The sequence below is a fragment of the Convolutriloba macropyga genome, chromosome 3, assembly GCF_964194025.1.
Source record: "Convolutriloba macropyga chromosome 3, txConMacr16.3, whole genome shotgun sequence".
NCBI lineage: Eukaryota > Metazoa > Xenacoelomorpha > Acoela > Convolutidae > Convolutriloba > Convolutriloba macropyga.
Window position 1 is genome coordinate 3,990,528 of NC_134470.1, and position 17,645 is coordinate 4,008,172.

Genomic DNA, 17,645 nt, shown 5'->3' on the forward strand with positions numbered 1-17,645 from the left:
AATAAGACTATTCGATCGCAGGGACGGGAAGGTTGGTGAGTTCTGATAGGTGACGTATTTGGGCACCTGGGAGTGATAAAACGATAAATATAGGGCAATTGAGATTTATTATCTGTGATTCCTCTGCCGAAGAAGTTTAATTTTTACTACGACTACTACTAGTCGGTTGACAGCAAGTTGACTCCTGTATAAACAGTAGTCAACTTTACCGAAGGACATCTTGTATAGAATAATTACTTAATAACGGGGGTTCGAGGAAAAATATCGCAAACAAAACATTGAAAGAAAGGTGATTGAGTTTCGACAATTGAAAATATGTTAAAAAGTTCAGAGAATTTCAACTTTAAAATTATTAACTTCAAAATGTTTTTCATAGCGTTATGTGAATCAAAGTTAGAAATTTATGGCTACCAGTTTTTTGTCCCGTAGACAGTCAATATTTGGAACGCTTTTGTCTCAGCCATCGTCAGACTCTGGCGAGCATAGAGAAATATATGTTTCTAAAGATGAAAAAGGATATGGATTTCAAGTATCTGGCGAGTACCCCGCCCATGTAGTGAAAGTTAGACAAGGCTCTAACGCTCACAAGAATGGACTCGAAGCGAACGATATCGTGCTCAAAATTGACGCTGAAAATGTAACAGGCATGTCTCATGATGGCATCGTGGCGTTGATTCGACAAAGGGAGTCCTTCACAATGGTGGTTCAAAAGCGGAACCCGAATTCCTACAAACATCAGAGAGTACCATCACAACCAATAGCATTTTCGCAAAGCGACGATATTGCAAGAATTGGAGGATATGATATTTCCTGCAATATGATTAACTCAGAATATAAAAGGTTATTGGAGTTCAAAGAACAAGTGAACGATCCTAATATTCCCGACACCGAAAAGGCCAAATTAAAAGGTCTTATAAACACATCGCAACAAATCATAATGAGCCTTCAAAGAAAAATACCCGAAAATTATCTGAAGAGGATAAGCATAGACCTGAGTGTTGTTCATGATTCACCAGATTGTGCAGCGATTGAGAACGATAACGGTATTAAGAACTCGGGCTTAAAAATGCCCGACTCTGAAAATGAAAAAGATGCCGAACAATTTAACACCCCCAGGAAAGCAGGGGTCGTACAGAGACGCTCAAGTGTCAACGACCGCATTGCTAGAACGCATTCAATAGCGCAAGATGTTCTGGCAAATTTTAGGTCCTTAAGAAAACAAAAATTAGGAGCTGGATATGGATCTCTTCAGAGCCTACATCGCGATCCATTTACTGATAACGGGCGCAGCTTATTGCGCAAAAATACAATCAGTGATTCAAATTTGAATCAACAAGATCAACCAGATCCTTCTACCGCATCAACAGCAAAGCCTTTAACAATCGAAACCAGTCCAGGCCCTCCAGCATCGCCGTTAATCAAGAGTCGCAACAATCTCAAACATCAGACAGATTTAGTGCCCTTAATTTCTTTCATTTCAAATCCTCAAGCTGTAACTTTCTTTCAATGCTGGGTTATTGATCAAATTTGCAGTGTTTCTAACATGGACTCGGAAATTCTCCTAGAAACCGCGAAAGAAATTTTTTATTTAACTTTTCTAATCGGACTAGAGAATCGAAAGGAAGACGAAATGAATAAGCATCTTTCGACTCTTCTAAAGGTTTTCTGTGTCGAAACATCACCTCTTCACATCAAAGCTTTCAGCGAAAGTTCACCGGGTGAAAGGAGCAGTCCTGAAAGAATATTGGAACAGTTCTTTACTCCCACGTGCCAAAGAAGTTTAAGTGGCCATTGCGATGACATTTTTACCCATTATCCACCACTTAAACAACAAGTAAACTCAAAGTTAAAAACTGAAATTGAACTAGAACTCAATAAGCTTATCGCTTCAATTGAGACGTCCAGAAGCGTCATTCTAACTGATGATCTCAAACAACTTTTGGGTGATTGCCTCGTAACGCTTTTGAAGATAAACAAGAAGCAATATCACAAAACAGCCTTTCAGAAAAGAACAAAAGCGTCGTACACAAATCTGTTTGGCAAGAAAGGTCATAGTTTCAATTCGAACAAGAGTGTGAAGGAAACCAGAAGTGGTCATATGTTCCAAAGTATGACGTCATCTCCACATGGGTTTGTTGAAGGAAAGTGCGCGGCCTGCTCCAAATTAATTTCAGGTTAGTCAGTCATATGCAAAAGTTTTTACAGCATTTTCATTGACTCTTTGTGCTAAATTAGGTTATATATATGTCGTCTTTACATTGCCATCAAGTTAGACTATAGTTGAACTACGTTTTCAATAAACAGGCCAAAATGACTCCCACCATATAGTGATTGTTTTAATATATAAAATTTTAAGATAACATTTTTTGAAGAGATAGAAGCTATTAATTAGTTTCTGCGGCTGTCTGGCTTGCATCGTTGGTTGAACCTTTTTTTAGCTAATCAATTACTTGGACGTAGGTAGGACACAGGTAGAGTTGAACGGGCGTATAGCAGAAAGCCATCTGATGAGCATTAAAGACAAATATTTCCCGCGCTCTGATTGGTTATTTTTAAGTCACTACCTGAAGTGAAATTGTTTCTTAAAATCCTTTTAAAATGGAGTAACGAGGGTTAATTCGTCGCCACGCCTCTCATTCGTCAGCGAATGAGGATGCGGTCACAGAGAGAACGAGTGGGGAGCTATACGAACGCACACCATAAATAATCATGCGACGACAACTGAATAATTCTTATTAATAGCCGCCCTCATCTCAGCCGGTTATTATAGCGGGCCTATTTCATACAATTCAAAGTTTTATTATTCAAAGAATTTGAACTGTATTGGGGCGCTGTCTATTAATTTTTTGAAGATGTGTTTAGACAGTTTCATGATTTTTGATGTCAAATTTAACTGACGGTTTTGGTCGCGCCGAAACATGAAGTCGAGCGAAGAAGTGAATAGTTTCTGGTGTGAATTGTTTAGTCCAATTGTAGAGTGAGAAAACAATGTTTGAACAAAAGTTAGCTTCGGGATTTTGTTCACATGCGGCAATTTGACTTTGATTGTTTTCTGTTTGTTTTCGATTTTTTTCCGTTTTTTTCCAATCCATTCATAGGTCTCGTTTGTTGCTTAGTAAATAAAATTTCGTTGGACTGTAGGTCTGGACTTGTCCTGCTGTTTTTTTACTTCGTCGAATAAAAATTTGTTTCGCTTTACCTTAGTTCACAGCTTGTTCAAATTTGTCCGTAAAATCTCACTTCTCTAGGCTAGTTTTACTCTTCTCTCATTGTACTCTACTCAAAGTGCTTTTAAATAGCAGTTACTTGGCAGAGCAATCTAAAATGAACAGAGTTAGTACCGAATAACGGAATCAAAAATATAAATTGGATGAAACCCATAAAACCCAATTTTAGATGCCCGCTACTTGAACTGTTTTCATTAGTCTTAGTTACGTCTCTAATGCTTTGATACGCCTTTGTATCCTCTTATTATGAAATAGGAGTATGTGTGGCAACAAAATCAAATAAAAAATTTAGCTCTTTAACACAAATGTTTTTTCTGCAACAAACAATTATTTTCATTTTTTTAGTAATTTCAATCCATTTCGGGATTATGGCAATCAGTGGCGGCTATTTTAGGGCAATCTGCCTGGTGTTTTTTTATTTTCTTTAATTTTCACTTTTTAAGATTTTAAGATTTGAAGAAATAGTCCGATCAAATATAAGCGTTCGGCTCTTGTCCTCATTTTTTCATTGGGCGCTGCCATCGATCGGTTTTAATTCTTAGAGCCGTTAAAAGGAAAATATAATTTTGTGAGCTAGAATGCTTAATGGAAAATTTAAGGAATTCAAAAAGTTAAAGTAAGAAAATGAGATTTTCTATTTGTTGTACATCAACAACAATGGTTTACATTGGTTTACATGTTTGAAGCTTGAAACTCAATAATGAAGATCACTAGGGCAACGTGTGTACAAATGTGTACGTCTGCATTTATTACAATCCAAGAATTGGATTGTATTGGTGCTATGTCTTTTTCGAAAATTTTAGTAAGATGTTTCCACACCTTTTTGTTCATGACTTTGAGCTTTCGAAATGGGATAAACAGGTAACCTCAGCGGGCATCAATAGAGAATTTTATTAGAGACTGTTAGATTTTAAAAATTTTTCACCACCGATATTTTCTGGCACAATGGGACCAGGAATTTCCTCTAGGTTTTGATTATAACTAATTGCATAGTTGCTTGAGGTAATGGATTGTTTATCAATATTTTAATAACATGAGTTTTAGCAATTCTTTTGATAAAATTTAAATTTTCAATATTTCTGAAAATTATTATGTTCCAAGTTTGTTCATCTTTATGAGCCAGTGAAACTATTTTAGGATTGAACTAGAGTTACTGAATAGTCTCCGGGGAAACTGAAATAGTTCCGAAGATGTTACTATCACGAATTTTAGTAAGATTTTGTTAAAATTTGCAATTGTTTTTTAAATTTAAAAAAATTTTCTGAGTTTAACTATCTTTACTGGACAACGATTTTCTTTAGTTTCAGTAATTGCACGTTGGTTACAAGGAAGAACTCCAGAGACAAAAAAATGTTTTGAACTTATCGTTTCCGCATAATTTGGAAACTTTCTTTAAATTTTGCACTTGTCAGTTTTTTGAAGTATTTGTCAGGTACATTATTTCTATGTTTTCATTCAATTCTTTGGATTGTGTATGAGGACTGGTCCTGCTATGTTTCTTTTTATTGCTATGTTTCTTATCACCTTTAAATATTTCGTACTATTAATTGCTCTCGATCGAAGTTGAAAGCAATCAGTTATTGTTTTCACGCATGTCCTTTTAATCCAACAATTAAGATGGTCAGTTTTGATGTGCATACAGTGACATGAATGTCGCTTGAATTCTCTCACAATATGTCAGTTGAATTCAATTTTTTCGACATCTAAATTACCAGTCACAGTTTTAAGCTGCTGAACCCAAGAGGCGGCAATTTATTACTCTAAGTTATCTCTGAAAGTGCACCAAAAATGCTTTCATCTTGCCACTCAACCTTCCTAGTGACGTTTATAAGATCTTAAAATTTATCTGCTAGGCGACTTTTGGCTTCAGAGATGTAAAAGACTCTGCGCTTCCCTGCTCATTGGGGGAAAAACGTCAAATAAAGAAACTTTTTTGGTTGTGTCCGCTTATTGAGTAAAAACTTCTTTCAAACAAAAAACTGTTCTCCAGTTGGATAAAAGGTTATGATGTTGCTTTTCATGTGGTGCCCGTGATCGGGCATCTCTTGCAATCAACTTCATTGCCGGGCCACGTATTGTAGCAATGTTTGAGCCAATAGGATCAAAGGAACAGAAATTTCTAAGAGGTGGAAACTTCTGTTATCGGCTATCATGGTGGTTCTTTCGAGCATTTTGTGAACTGTCTCAGAGAATCTCCAAACATCTCAAAAGACAGGAATCAAAATAATTCTAAAATTGCTATATTTTTCTGCATTTTGCTCGTGTTTTTCTGTCCTTGAGTAGGCAAATATAAGTCACGAAGTCTGGAATTATCGTCGGGTAACAAGTTTCTTTTGCTTGCATTTTAAAGATTAGCCGCAGAGCATGCTGGCATTCTTTTTTCTATGCCATCATGACGTCGAATCATATATTCAATCTATATGATCCTTAAACATCTCATCTTATAGAATGTATCAAGTGGGACTTGCAGATAACTTTCCAGAATTTAGAGTTGGTCCTGTTTGTTACATTACTTGTTTTGTAATTATTGTGCTTACGTTTGTAATTATTGTAGGTTTGTATTAAATTATTTCTATCAATCCGCACCGTTTTAATAGAAATGTTTTTTCTTGAGAGCTTTTTTTTTCATTGTGTAGCTTTCGATATTCTGTTTGAAGAAAATTTAAGGACATATCAGTGATATCAACTAACTCGTTGAACAGCATTTAAGCAAGTTTGCAGCTGATGCTGCGCAGAAAATGTGAGAACTTTTTGCTAGCTCCACTTGTTTGCTCAATTTTTGACGTTCTTATAGACAGCATTCAAGTCTAACGTAACGTATGTTGTGTGAAATTGAAACTCTTTGACTAGAATTCCACTGCAAATAGACGTTTCCAGAATTTTGTTGAAAAAGATTTGGCACCAGTTTTGGCTATTATTTGGGATCAAATTTCAAAGCACATTCTGATTTTGGTTCTTATTTTGATGGTTTCTAATAGCTGGTTGCTTATTGAGAAGTTGTATATTGAAAGGAGTTTTTTTGGCACCTTGAAATTGAAAACAAATTATAAGGTTGTTTTTTGATTTTTTTTAGTGATTTGAGTGATTGTGAGCACAGTTATATACTAAGTTGGCTATTATTAAGCTCCTAGTTTTAAAAGTATTAACCTCCTAATATTAAGCTCCTAAACTAAAACTGAGTTTAGGTTTTATTCGGTCTTCAAAATGTCCCGACTTATTTTCATTAGTTCATTTAAAAACCAAAGTTGGGCTGGAAAGTGTTCACCCTGGAGCACTTGGAGTATGCAAAAATCAGTTGCTTTCGGGCGGAAATGCCTTATCTGAAAGAGAAAAAAATTCTCCGAAACTTTTAGATCACGTGCTGTTTTCTCTACTGTTTTATGTTTCTCTCTTCACTGTCTGGATTTTCAAAAGTGATACCATGAAATTTAAATCAAGCGTGGTGATTCATAGCTGCAATTGCGTTAAATGGTTGATAAGATTCTAGTGTTTTTATATGACGCCATATAACAGTTGGTTTTATAGATGTGGCCGATCAATAGATTTTTAGTGTTTCGTCTGAGTACCACTAATTACAAGTCCTATATGATTTGTAATGAGGCGAAACGTCATCTTCTTAAAGGTTCCATTTTCAAGTCAACGTTTTTAGTTATTTTGACTTAATTACGAAAAGGTTTTTTAGTGTTTCAAAGTTTTAAATTTTGCCTGGATCTGTTATTCTCAGTTTAGTGGTGCTTTGTCATATTGCTGTTAGCTGCCTTAATTTTTTTAATGACTAGAATTTGAGTTAATTCAGGTGTATTTCGTAGATCTCTGGTTTCTGACACCTTTGTTTTGAAAATAAAACTTAATACTTCTAGAAAAAAAAGTAGACAGTTTTTGAGCTTCGTGGCTGGTGTTTTTTGATGGCCAAATATCTTTCACTTTTCAAGTGCTTTTTATCAATCCTTCATTAATTTATATCTTTGTCGTTGTCCTTGTATAGCTAAGTGTTCTAACAACTCTAATTTGTATCTGCGAATTTTTGAGATATACTTGTCGTATCGTTCACTTTTTGCAAATTAACCTAATTAATAGATACTTTTTATTGCATATTATTTGTTCTTTTAAGCGATTTTAAGTGCGATTTTTGAAAAGGTTTGACGCCATTTATTTTGTGCTTTTTTCCCCTATGTTCGAAGAGATATTCTGCCGTTATAATGTAAACTTTTTCGCTTGTGCGTTTCTAGGGCGTTTAGTTAGATAGTTTTCAGAGGTATCCCAATGAAACCGCGCAAGCTGTAAAATAGGAAGTGCCGGCGTAAGATCTTTTCCTTTATCTAATGTTTTTAATTTTCTTTGTTGTATTAAAAATTAGAACACCAATTGTAATCAAATCAGCCAGTAAACTTGGTCTGTAGTTTCTTCATGTTGCTGCATTATAGTTAGAGATTTTTCAGCGATATTTTTGTTTTCGTCTGAAAGTTTTTTTTTCGTTAATCCTACATTTGCTCCTTCAAGATTTTGCGTGAACTGAGTTCCACTTAAACCGGTTTTTTCTTTGTAATTCGTACGAATCTAAGAAGGCGCTGCTCGGCTATCAAGTGGCAAGTAATTGGACAAATTCTTGCTGTTGTGAGGTCTGTAATTTGTTAAACTCTAGTTTTTCGTTAAACTCTAGTAGAAGAATGCGCCGTGCTTTCATCAAGAAGATCGTTTTTGTTTTAGATCGTTTTTTGTCAAAGAACTTTTTAAACAAATAAGGTCCGAATCTCCGCTACAATACATAATTCCGCAAAGTCTAGCAGTCATTAAAAAACAAACGAGATGGAGTTTAAGAGGCCTATTTCCCCCACCAATTTCGAAAACTACAAAAAACAAAAAGTCATTAGCTAACTTGTTGAAGAAAACATAATTGGCTAAAACAACTGAATTTATTACCCGAAAACTTTCAAAACTTTAGTTTTCAGCAAGTGAAAGCACATCTATCAAAAATAAGTGAGCTTTACATTAAAGATAATAGGGATGTTTTTACCCTCTATTACTAACTTTTAATACGCTTCAGCAAGATGACATCAATTTATTTGGGTTATTAATTTTTTGCGTATATGGGCACAGACTTGAAGAGCAATTATGCTCATTTTGTGTCCTAATTGGATTGTAATTGGATGTGATGATTTGAAATGTTGTCCAATACTATCCAATTAAATTAACTATTCTATTCTATTCTTACTGACTTCTGCCGTTTTTTTAAAAAAAAATTTAATGAAATTATATTAAATTTAACGTGTTTGTTTCATTATTTTATTGAATTCTGCGCTCGATTGGAATAGCTAGGACAAATAGTACGAAAGCAAGATGCTCAATTTACCCGAAAAGTAACGCTGTATTTGTGAACTGCAATCACATGTCTACAAATAGGCCGTTCGGAGAAAACTTTTCTGAACACGTGACGATGTCAAAATTTTGCTCCTGCTTCTGCTTACGTATATTGTCTTGTTTTTTATTGAGATAAAGCATGAAAACATTAGTTGTTTTTGAAATTTCCGGGAAAGTGCACAGTACAAATTACAGTTAATGTCTCAATTTTTTATCAGTGCAAACGGTTATGAAATTGTTATATTTCTCAAAGTCTGACTAAAACTGATTTTTACGGGTATCACAGCGATACCCCTCTGATAAATGTTTCCAATAAATTTGGTGCAAATTTAGAATACGTTTTTAAAAGCAAATTTTCTCTTTCCCCTCTTTTTAAACTTCAGATATATAACAGTTAACGCTTTGGCAGTAGAGTGTAAATACAAAATTACAAAATTATAACTCATTTTTGAAGAATTCAATCCATTACAATATGTTAAATAAAACGAATGTGGTGCACTTCTTGATTGTCATAAGTACTAGTGACATTGGCTTAGAGGTAAAATCGAATGTTTTTACTTCTTTCGATCGCGTGAATCAAGTTTTCTCTAACAAAGGTTAAAATGTACAAACCGCTACATCAAAAGTGGAGAAAATTTGATGCAAAATTTTAAGTGTAGCGTGAAGTACAAAGGTAATTTAATTAGCATGAAATCAAGAAATTGCCGTACCAAATAATTGAATTCGCTACGCAACTGGAGAATTATTGAAGCAATCAAGGTTCTTGGTAGAAAGTAACGTATTGGTCCCTCTAAAATTCCATCAGTTGGGTTACCAGTTCAGTAATTGTACCTCTTGACTTTTTCATATCAACTCTTGACTTATGTCTATTGAAACTATCCTGAAGACCCGAAGCACTCCCGCCCCATTTCAATTGTTCCCTGGCTGTCCAAAATTTTCGAAACCTGTAAAACAAATAGGTCGTTATCTTCATGGTAACAGGTTGTTGTGCTCAGTAAAGTTGAATATGGATTCAGGAACCGGCTTACCGTTATACTTCACAGAGTTAATAAAAAATAATGAAACTTATAAAAAAAGATGTATGTCGCAGCTGCTTCTATTGACCTTTCAAAAGCATTTTCATTCACTGCTAAATAATGGAGCATAAGTTAGCAGATCCAGGTTGAGGAAGATTCAATCTAATCAATGTTTCTTTCGCAACCAAAGGACTTTGTTGTCCTCCAAGAGTCTATATCGGGTGAACAGTAGGCAAAGAAAAAATTCCTGGACAGCTTCTGCTCAATTTCTTATCAGGGAAATGGCTTCAACCCTTAATGAGGAAACAAAGGGCATTCGGGTGTTAAAGCGTTAATCTCAACTTTTGATACTTCTGTTTGCAGAAGCAAAGAAAATTGGGAAAATAATGAAAACAGCCTAAGTAAGTACTTTAATAACAACAACTAACCGTCAATAAATCGAAAATAAAACTTATGATATTGATTCTTGCAAACGAAAAACACGTGACCAACAGAATGTTTTGAATATGATCACATTAACTTAAAAACAGTGGTTAGATTTTTAAGTGGCCACCTAGACAGCTTGAGACCTATCTAATGTTTTCAAGAGAAATCGAACACGTTCGAAAAATGGACTTGGGAATCAATACAATGAATGCTATATGGAATTGAATTCCACAAACGCATCTTTTGCTGAAAGCTCTAGTGGCGAGTCACTAGCAATGAGCAGTTATCATAAATCAAGAAATTGAAGAAACTTCATATCTTAAGGAAAACAAGAAAATTAGGCGTTGAGGGCCACATTTTTCATTCAGAAATAAAACTGTTCTGAGGACGTCGCCTTGGAAGAATGTGCTCCGCGTTTTCACCGCCAGTTGGATGCCCATCAGTTACTTGGAAATAAAGAATCATTTAAAACAAAACAATTATTATCGAATGAGACGTTTTTGCAAAAAGCGGAAAACTTGTTCACGAAGCTGGCAATCAGAGATTGGTATAATATAACGGTCGAAATTTAAAAAAAATAGAGGGCCAATTTCTCTTCAAAACTCAAGATTGGTATTTTCATTCAAAATATAAATCAAATTCTTGTTTATGGAAAGCAATTTGTACTTAATGGCGGTATTAATTTTTCGTAATGATCTCTCTAAGTTGATTCAGTGGTTTTTCTGCTACTCAAACTGCGAATTAAATGCGATTGATTATCGTTGACTATATTTTATGTGTTGCCTGCCTTTGTATTGAAATGAGAAAGTTGGTGAGAAGCCCGGTTCTTAAAGTTGAGCCGCCCACTTTGCTATGATCTGCTCAAATTTTCCGGGGTTCTTGTAAACTATTATTCCTATTTTGATAAGTCCCCTAAAACAAAGTCAGTTAATTCGAAATAGTTGCAGAGCTTCTGCGAGGTATTATTAGCTGATTTTTTCACGGAAATTTAACAGTGCAGTCAAACCTTTTGTCACAAATTGCTTATCTAACATATTTAATCCGTTTTCTCTGCAAAATAAATTGAAGTAAATCAACTTCTTCCGTGGTCTATATTAGCTTAAATTCGTCCTAAAATGAAGCGCTGAGAAAATTTGGTGTTCAGGGCCAAAATTTTGATTAAGAAAAACACATTTTTCTGAAGACATTACCTTATATTCTTAATTTATATTCCATGAAATTACTCTTTTAAAAAAACAAGATTTTTTAGGAAAATGCGCTCTGCTTTCTCACCGCCAATAGGAGGCCAAACGGTTACTTGGAACTCAAATCTCGTTAGGAACAAAAAGATTACAATTGCATGAGTTTTTTTGAAAAAACTGGAAAAACTGGTTAAGAGGCTGGCAATCTGGGATTTGTTCAATCTACCGATCAAATTAAGAAAACTAGAGGAGCAATTTCTCTTCCAATTTCGAAAGGGGTGTTTTTGTTCAAGAAATGAATCAAAATTTAGTTTGTGGAAAGCACCTTTTACTTCTTGGCGGTACTTAGTTATAGTAATGTTTTCTCTAAGTTGATTCTATGATTTCTCGGCTACTCAAACTGAGAATTAAATAAATGTGATTGGTTATAGATTACTATATATGTCTTTTCTAAGCCTTCGTGTTGAAATGATAATTTTTTGCTTTAACTTGGACGGAATTGAGTTTTTTTAATTGCTCAAAAGAAGTTTTTTTCGAATGTATTAGCGCTGCTGGTCTTTTTATGCAAATTTTTGTACTACCGACTTTTCGTTTGATCGTTTTTTTGTGTGACCTCAAAAAAGTGGAAATAGGTAAAGATAGTTGGTCTTCATGTTTTCCTAGAGCCTTACGGCTCATTGGTCTCTAAGTATGCGGTTCACAGAAGCTTAATACGAGACAAATTAATCGTGTGAAGGCCGGTTCTTAAAGTTGAGACGTCACACTTTGCTATGAGCTCCTCAAATCTTCCGGCGTTCTTTTAAAGTAGAATTCCTATTTTATTCGAAATAGTTGCAAAGCTTCTGCGAGGTTTTAGTAGCTGACGTTAAATTTTTTTTCGCTGAAATTTAAGTGCGGTCAATTTTTTTTGTCAGAAATTGCTTATCTAAGATATTTAATGCGTTTTCTTTGCAAAATGAATTGAAGTAAATCAAATTCTTTCGTGGTCTTTATTATTATATATTGGCACTAAAATGAAGTGTTGAGAAAATTGGGCGTTGAGGGCCACAATTTTGATTCAGAAATATACATTCTTCTGAAGACATCACCCTATCTCTGAATTTTTACTCCATAAAATTACTCTTGTAAAAATAACAAGATTTTTTGGAAAAATGCGCTCTGCATTCTGAGCGGCAATAAGAGTCTTTTCTAAGCCTTCGTGTTGAAATGATGATTTTTTGCTTTAACTCGCATGGAATTGAGTGTTCTTAATTGCTCTCAAACGAAGTGTTTATAAATTGTATCAGCGCTGCTGGTCTTTTTATGCAATTTTTTATACTACCGGCTTTTGGTTTGATCGTTTTTTTCGTCTGACCTGAAAAATGTGTAAATAGGTAAAGATCGTTAGTCGTTATGTTTTCTCAGAGCCGTACGGCTCACTGGTCTCTAAGTATGCGGATCACAGATGCTTAATAGCAGACATAAATTAATGGCGTGAAGGGTGGTTCTTAAATTGAGCCCTCCCATTTCGCTATGAACGCCTCAAAACTTTCCGGGCTCGGTTGAGAATCCTCTTCCTATTTTCCGAAGTCCCCTAAACAAACTCAGCTAATTCGAAATAATTGCAAAGCTTCTGTGATGCATTAGCATATGACGTTAAATTTCTTCAAGGAAACTTAGCAGTGCGGTAAAATCCCTTTTTGGCTCAAAATGCTTGTCTAAGATATTAAATTCGTTTTTTTTTGCAAAATGTACTGCAGTAACAGTATCACTGAATACCATGCGAATAGTGTTAAAGCAAGACACACGATAGAGAGTTAAGATGGAGTTGTATGGCGGCATAGTCAGTTAGTTAGTTATTTAGTTAATTTATGCATGTTTGATAAGACGAATAATAAAATGATGCTTCCTTCTATTTTACATACTTACCATACATACATGCTTGCAATGTCTTGTATCTGGTTAGTGTTGGTGGTTACAACACGTGTAAGTGTGTGTGCCTTCACATAACAAAACATAAGAAAATGTTTACTCGCTTTATTTCGCTCTTGCATTTGAGAGAATAACGATTAAATATAGCATCAGTTGTTATTGACAGAATAGAGCAACAAACTTTATGATAAAAATAGAATTGTCGATTATTTTGTTTCACTGCTTTTGTTTTCGTTGATTATTCAGCTCTTATCAGATTTTAGACAGAACCATAATTTAATTGATCGTTCAATTGTTTTTGCCAAATTTCAACATTTTCTGACGTCATTTTATTATTTATTTATTTGTAACCAAAATATACATATTAATTATCGCTGACATTTTCATTGTTAGCAAAGATATGTTACTTTTCGTTCCTATTTTTCGCTTAAGTTTGATTTCTCTTTATTTTGATCCAATATTTTTGTGCAAAATTTGAACGTTATTGCTCGTTGCAGTTTTGTGGTTTAACTTTTAGTTGCAAGAAATCAGTTATCGTTACACATCATTGACAATTTCAACTGAATGTTGTATCCTTTTGTCCTCTTGACATCTGTGCTTTACAAAATTACAATTTCATAGTATATTTTGATCGAACAAATGACCGAATTAAGGAAACTATTCAAAATTTGAAAGGTCCTTGTGTTTAATAGCTCTGAAACGAAGTATATAGCAATTATGTTGGTCCTGTTGGTCGTTTTTAATGCAATTTTTTGCTTGACTGATTTTTCGTCTGACCCTTTTGACTTTTCGTTCCCAAAAACGGGAGAAACAGGTCATTAAGTTCTCTCAGAGCCTGTCAGCTCACTAGTCTAAAAGTATGCGATTCACCGAAACTGTTTATGCGGAATGCATGCATTCATGGTGCGAAGGGCGGTTTTTAATATTGGGAGTTCGACCCCTACTTTTCAGACCGTTCACCCCCCCCCCCCCCCCCACCACCATCCCCCCCCCACCACCATCAAACCCCCCACCACCAACACCCCTCCCCCTAATGCATGCCTTAATGGTAGCATACCTAGGCCCCAGCTAGCTACTACCGAAGCCAACCGCTCGTTGTTCGTTTGAGAGCAATTCGCCCGACATTATCCGCTTTGTTCTAATTTCTTCAAATTTCTTATCACAGAAGAGCTTTTTTTCAAGTTACATTATTATTTGGTAGTCAACTAAGTCTTCCTTCGCGGTTCTGATTTGCATTTGGTGCAGACATGTAATAGATATCCGAGTACTTAATAATTTACACAACCGAATTTAATTTATACTGGTTAGTAGCTAGCGGTATTAGTTTTTTTCTTTTCATGTGGTGCTACTGTTGTTCACTGTGCGCTACCTTTAACAGATTTCTGTTTATTCTTGTTACCGACTTTTGACATCTTTCAGAGTTGAATGCTTTGAACTTTGAAAAATAGTTTTTCAGCAATACTTTTTTGTATATATAAAACTAGTAACTGTTGCTGGACTGTTAAACAACGGTGATTTTTGAAGTTCGTCTCCTTAGCTGGTATGGATGCAAATGAACAACCAATTTAACACAAGGTAACCAAGTAAATTTCATTTTTACATTAGTTGCGTGATTGCTGTGCAAAGGTATTTGCTCAAAGCGACAATTTTTTTTAGCTTTTCCCTTTTTAGGTACAGATGTCTTAGTCGTTTTTTGTCTGTTTTCATTTGATATTTTACATTGATATAAACGATAAATTTCATTCTGTAGTCCTTCTGAATGCGATAGTTTTAATCAAATGTTAAATACTTTTCGATTGTTTCATGATGTAGTTTGCTCAAATTGAATCGTCTTTTAATCAGTTGCTTTTTGTTTTAAAAGTTTATTGGTTCCAACAATTTTGTTTTCAAAATGGAGAACATGCGAGGCTGGCTTTTTTTGGTAAATTTTGCAAATGTCGACTTTTGCTCACGCATCTATAACGAAAAAAAAAGAAACATCATTTTGTAGCCCTTAGAGGCTGGGCTACTTTTGATTATTTTAAAAAATGCTAATTTTATTGCAAGCAGAGAAAGGAGAGCTATTTAAAAAATTCGAAGGAACACGGGAAAAGGAAAAGAATTAGTGGCGGGGGTTATGAATTATTATGAAAATGATATATAATTTGTTATAAATTATTTTATTTTTGAGCTATTTTACGAATTTTTAAGCTATTTTGGCCATTTCGTTTTATCGCATCCACAGGTAATTAAAACGACGCCCTTTGCTCCGAAGATTTTGTAGTTACCACACGATTACAGTTTCTGTGGTATATAATAGCAGAGAAAATTGACAAGTTTGGCAACTGTTTTTTAAACCTGTTTTTTGCAGTTTTTAAATTTTTCAAAATTGGAAAACTTAGTTAGCCTGGGATGACTCTTTTTTGCTATCTGATGGTTTCAATGGCACAAAAAGTTTTTTGTTAGGTGTTCTTGTATCAGAAATTGGATTATTTGTGGTGAGCCAGCTACTCACACTGTAACCAAGATCTACAAGTATTAATATAAACTCGTATAAAGACTCCTTATGTTACTATATTATACTGTTCGTAGTTGTAAATATGTTGCACGCTTTGTTAGTTCATTTACTGGTTGTACCAGTCATCATTCGTACGTTCCAAGGAAGCGCAAGTGAGAAGCGCACTTGGTGTCAAGAGAGATCGTAAAGCAAAGTGAAGAAAGAATTAAGTCTTATTGCGCTAGCCTTTTACAGCCTTAAGCCTAGCAATACATTACTCCGCACAAAGAGCTCTTGTGCACACAACATGGCGCAGTCAGCAGCTGCTATAACAATAGCACGATCCCCAGTGGGCATCCCATTCTTCTGGGAAACCGGAGTTGAACCCCCAGTGGAATGGCCCATATGGGCAGCCACACTAAAGTTGGCAATAATGGCCAAAAACTCTATAAACGTCGACTCACTACTAAAACACAAACCAGACACGAAAGACTTGACTTACCCAATAGAACCGACATACGAACCCCCAACCGAAAACGAAACACAGGCACAACACAGAGAAAGAGACCTACGAAACAATAAACGAAAGGTGGACTGGGACAACGATTGCAAACAGATCGCATTCAAAGGCCCCACAGTCGATGGAATACCGTGAGACGAAGCGGACCTGAAAGTACGCAGCTTAATATACTTAAGCTTAGGAACCGAAGCAATTGATAGCCGCGAAGCAATAGCGGCTTTTATTGGGATATCGTGTTTGTTTTAATTCGTCGTCTCCATTGATGATTCTTAAAACCGGACTTGTTGCAATTGACTTTTTCAATGACTTCAGTGACTTCTACTGCTTTGCAGTTAAAATTTGTGCTTGACGTCATTTCTGCTTTTAGGTAAAGTGCGTGACTTAACCTCACTGAAAAAAAGTGACTTCTGAACTCACTTATGGAACTTAAAGTTTTATGAACATTTACTATTTAAGGATCAATAGGGTGCATCTAAGTAGTGCCAAACTTATATGCCCTAATTCTTGAGTATTAGTCTTGAGTTCTTGATTCCGAATATTAATTTTGAAAAAGCTCTTCTAGGTTTTTTAATAGACCGTATGTGTCATAAAATTGACAGCTCGAATCTAACCCGAAAAGTCTAGTGATCTATTAGAGGGCTGGTCGTCGATTCGTCTATCTGATTTCTTAATTTGTTTCAGTTTATGGAAGGCCACAAGCGTCTATCGCGGCTATTTTTCGGCAATCTGCCGTCTATGTTTTAAGTTTTCAGTCCTGTGATGTCATTTTGAACCCTTATTGATTAGCAGTTCAATTAGTTTTGTAACCTACTTAATGGATTTTTGCTAGGAGGCCAATCAAATTATTTTTTATTAGCTCAAATAATAATAAAAATTTGATTCGGTAAAGTAGAAAAACATTACTTTTGGTGCGATATATTTTTTAGAACCATGTAAATCAGGTAATCAAAAGTTACATTTGACGAAGCAGTGATGGTTCTATGCCGCTGAATACATATAGATTACCATTTTCCGATAAACTGTTAGCTAAAACGAAAATTTGTTTTCTCTATACCTTTCTAGAAAACTATGTATTCAGAAAACCATGAAAAATAATATTTCACGGGCTCCTAATTATTGTGTAGTGTGTTTTTTTTTTGAAAACATTATTAGTAGTTCAGCCATTTCTGAGGTCACTGGAACAGAAGCTTTTTTAAAATAAAAACTGGAAATCGAAAACTTTTAATGAAGACGCTAAATATTTATAAATGGAACGGGAACGGAAAATTTTTAGCTTCGCTTTTTATTTTAACTCAGAAGTATTTGAAAAATATGTTACTTTATACATTATAGTTGTTTTCCGTGAGTTTTTTTGCCTGAAACCAAATCCAAGTGAACAACTCTGATACTCTTGACATGCAAGAAAAATATCAAAAAAATTTGCTAGAGAACGAGGAAAAAAGTAAACGAAATTGAAATACTTCTTTGTACTTTGTGATTTTTTTGACCTACTTTGTCTGCACACGCTATTTTGTCTGCAATTAAAAGTCT

General features: G+C 34.9%; 1 protein-coding gene across 1 annotated transcript in view; it reads left to right on the forward strand.

Annotated features, from left to right (window-relative positions):
- Positions 1 to 343: 343 nt before the first annotated feature.
- LOC142335886 (uncharacterized) overlaps positions 344 to 17,645 on the forward strand; it is a 28,301-nt gene continuing 10,999 nt past the window's right edge. Inside the window, exon 1 of the mRNA XM_075384236.1 lies at positions 344 to 2,174. Within this exon, the coding sequence (XP_075240351.1) occupies positions 404 to 2,174 (1,771 nt within the window). The 5' untranslated portion in view covers positions 344 to 403. The remainder of the gene's footprint in view (positions 2,175 to 17,645) is intronic.